This window comes from Phyllobates terribilis, unplaced genomic scaffold (assembly GCF_046119375.1).
Source record: "Phyllobates terribilis strain yellow unplaced genomic scaffold, ASM4611937v1 Scaffold_5556__1_contigs__length_50774, whole genome shotgun sequence".
Taxonomy (NCBI): Eukaryota; Metazoa; Chordata; class Amphibia; order Anura; family Dendrobatidae; genus Phyllobates; species Phyllobates terribilis.
In genome coordinates, this window is record NW_027368302.1 from 2,582 (window position 1) to 5,904 (window position 3,323).

Here is a 3,323-nt window from a genome sequence, read left to right on the forward strand (position 1 = left end):
ACTATTTGCAATCAACTTATAAATAGATATTGTATAATAGAAAATAACATAGATTTGTGATCTATACCTGATCTCACCATCACTACTGATGTGATTTTTGAAATTCATATGCCATACGGTAAAGTCTGCAATGTTCTTTGGTTAGTGAATATCCCACAATTAAAAGGAAATTCTTCTATACATCAAGTGTATCTGGTGTGGTTGGATGTCTACGTAATAGAGGTCTATTTGAGGCCAATATGAAATAGAATACTTAAATCATAATAAGGATAAGAAACACAACTAAGAATTACTCGACCCAAAGGGGAATTAAGAAACGTTGATTTCTTTCTTACCTTATTTAGATTCTCATATAATAATGGAAGGAAATCAATCTACGTAACTTGTTGACCGAAGAAGATGGAATTAGAGGGGGTGGTGAAAGCCGGTGGAGAGGTGAATTTGGCTTTAGGAGAGGCGGAGAAAGCAAAAGAAGTGTCATGACCGGTGAGTTCTGAGGTCGTACACTCATAGTGAGGATTGGACGAAGGAAGAAGATTGTTAATCTAAACGGTATTTAATGGATGAGATGCAAGCGAAAGGTTCAAGCTCCCGTTGTAACCGTTACTTTACTTACAGGGGTATCTTGATGATGGATGCAATAAGGTTGCTAAATCAATTAGTAAGTTGGAAGGTCATAAGTCATAATTCATAAGTTATGGTATATGAAACATAAATTTGGACTGAGATGAATAAAAACTATACTATTATTATTAAAATTAGAGAAATAAGAATGAGTTGATTCTGTAAATTTATTACTTCAAAAACTCAACATTATTGATTTGAACCCCCTAATCTTTATATTAAAATATTAAGATAAGATTAAGATATTTGCAAAATTCAATAAGAATAAAAAGATATATATTCTTTCTTAAACCCTACGTTGAAGTAACCCTTATCTTTATATATATTAAGATAAAATTAAAATTAGATTAATAAATATATAGATAGATAGAGTTATAATGGTAACCCTTCTGGACGTTACACATTCACACTATGTTCAATGTTTCATTTCCCGTTCTGCATTGATAAATCCGTATAGCAAACCTGCCAAATCTACACTCATCGTCAGTTTGTCACTCGGGTGCGAAGCCGAATAAAACGAGTGTGCAATTCATCCCTTTTTATGTGCTCGATTGAAACGCGGCCTTTTTACGAATAAACGGTCCTTTTCTGGTGCTAAATAAACGGCGTTGTTTGACGCCCGTCAAGAATGAGGAGGAGCCAGCCTGGCAGATATTCGCGCTCTTACTTAACCCTAACCAGAAAATCGCTTCTTCACTTTTCGCAGCCGCTATCGTTCTCCCGGCGGTTTTAGGCGATTCTGATTTTCTTGTAAGCGCCTCTCTTTCTTCCTCTCTCTCCGTTTCGATCCGAACTATTTTTGTTCACGTTAACAGTGTGGAGTTCCAGCACTAGATCTTCACTATATAGTCAGCTACTATTTGTACGATCTGTATAGCTTGCCTATTTCCTCAATTATAGCTTGTTTCTTACTACAATTTAGTGATTTAATGATATCTAATCTACTTCGCTTAACTTCGAACGGCGTCTGGAACAAATCTGTGCTGTACGCCGTTAAGTTTTCTGGATTTGTTTGTTATGTTTTATGAATTTTGATGTTTTGGGGCTTGTATGAACTATTTGAAGAATAAATGCTTCTACCACCGTTATAATTCTGTATTATTACTATAAGTAGCAAAGAGATGAAGGTTGTTCCTTTGTTACTGATCGACTTACCAGCGTGATTTCTATGGCTGATTGTGGTTTCAGTGGAAAAAAATGGGGGATTCAGATGAGTATCGCTGCTTCGTTGGTAGTCTCTCTTGGTCAACTACTGACCGTGCACTGAAAGAAGCGTTTGAGAAATTTGGCCATCTTGTTGAGGCCAAGGTGATTAATTCAAATCCACTTGAATATTGTAACTTACCTTCTTGAAGTTTATGTGACCAATATAAACCTGTACGTCGGTTGCTGAAGGTTGTTCTGGACAAGGGCTCTGGACGGTCTCGTGGATTTGGCTTTGTTTCATTCGACGAGAAGAGAGCCATGGAAGAAGCCATTGATGCAATGAATGGCATCGACTTGGATGGCCGTTCCATCACTGTGGAGAAGGCTCAACCAAGCCAGAGCTCAGGCAGGGGACGTGATGATGACTATGACCGTGGCCGTGACAGAGGGGACCGCAGCCGCAGTAGCTATGGAGGCTCAAAGGGTGGTGGTGGTGGTGGTGATTGCTTTAAATGTGGTAAGCCAGGACACTTTGCACGTGAGTGTCCTTCTGGTGATGGAGATAAGGGAGGAAGATTTGGTGGAAGGGATGATAGGAGGAGTGGTGGTGGTGGGGACCGTTATGGACCTGATCGTGGTAGTGACCGTTATGGTGGTGGTGGTGGTGGTTCACGTTATGGAAGCCGTGGCAGTTCTGGAAGTGATAGGCGTGACCGTGATCGTGACCGCAGTGGTCCATATGAGCGTCCTTCATCTGGATCTTACCGTTAAGGCTGTGTAAGTCTTGGCTCCTCTTCTATCATCATGTTGTATGTTCTTGATATTTTACTTATAAAGTGTTTCTTATGTTGTAGATGTGCTTGGTGATTCTATTTGGGAGTGAAGTAAAAGCATTGAAGGAGGATTCTGATGTTGCTGTTTCAAATTTCAAGTGAAGATGTCGTGTTTCAGGCTTGGATTGCGTAATTGTTCAACGTATTCGTGTTTGGGATGATGCTCTGTGATAATCTTATGGTCGTGTGACATGCACTTCTGGTTTGGATATTATGAATGGTGTTTTAAGTGCTCTGGTTTCTGGCTCTTCTTCACATGCATATGCACTCCAAAATCCACATATTTGGCTCTTGTCTAGTTACTAAGTGCATGAGTAATGAGTGGGAGGTTCTTTCGCAAAGCGGTACAAGTACGGATTATGACCGGTGAGTCTAAGCCCTAGTATGTTCGTTTGCTTTAGCGTTCCTAAATTGTGCTTTTAACTCAATGTGGAAAACCCTGCCCAGGTTAGGTTCTATCTCACCCTTATCCTTCAACTTAAAGATGATTCCGAGTCTCACCCTTTGTTATCAAATGAAACTTTTGGCAGGCAAATAATAGGCCATCTTCGCCTCGTTCGGGTAACACCATAATTTTTGTTTTCCTAAAACTGTTTAGGGTCATGAGCTCTTTGGCTGGTTCTACAAGAACAATTTATGATTTGCAGTAGAGGAACATGTTCTTCATGAAACTATTGCCGGGGATATTCGTTGGTGGTTATCTTAATTTGAGTTGCTCTT

At 39.6% G+C, this 3,323-nt stretch overlaps 1 protein-coding gene across 1 annotated transcript; it reads left to right on the forward strand.

Moving 5' to 3' along the window:
- Positions 1-1,821: 1,821 nt before the first annotated feature.
- On the forward strand, positions 1,822-2,541 carry LOC141250332 (uncharacterized). Its single transcript, XM_073669929.1, has 2 exons — positions 1,822-1,932; positions 2,020-2,541. Exons 1-2 carry the CDS (start codon positions 1,822-1,824, stop codon positions 2,539-2,541), a joined length of 633 nt encoding a protein of 210 aa, XP_073526030.1.
- The last annotated feature ends 782 nt before the right edge of the window (positions 2,542-3,323 follow it).

What these genes read in the sequence shown, in the direction of transcription:
- LOC141250332 (XM_073669929.1), top strand. Translation starts at nt 1,822, where the DNA reads ATGGGGGATTCAGATGAGTATCGCTGCTTCGTTGGTAGTCTCTCTTGG. An exon ending in GCCATCTTGTTGAGGCCAAG is followed by an intron (nt 1,933 to 2,019) that starts GTGATTAATTCA and finishes CGGTTGCTGAAG; the next exon opens with GTTGTTCTGGACAAGGGCTC.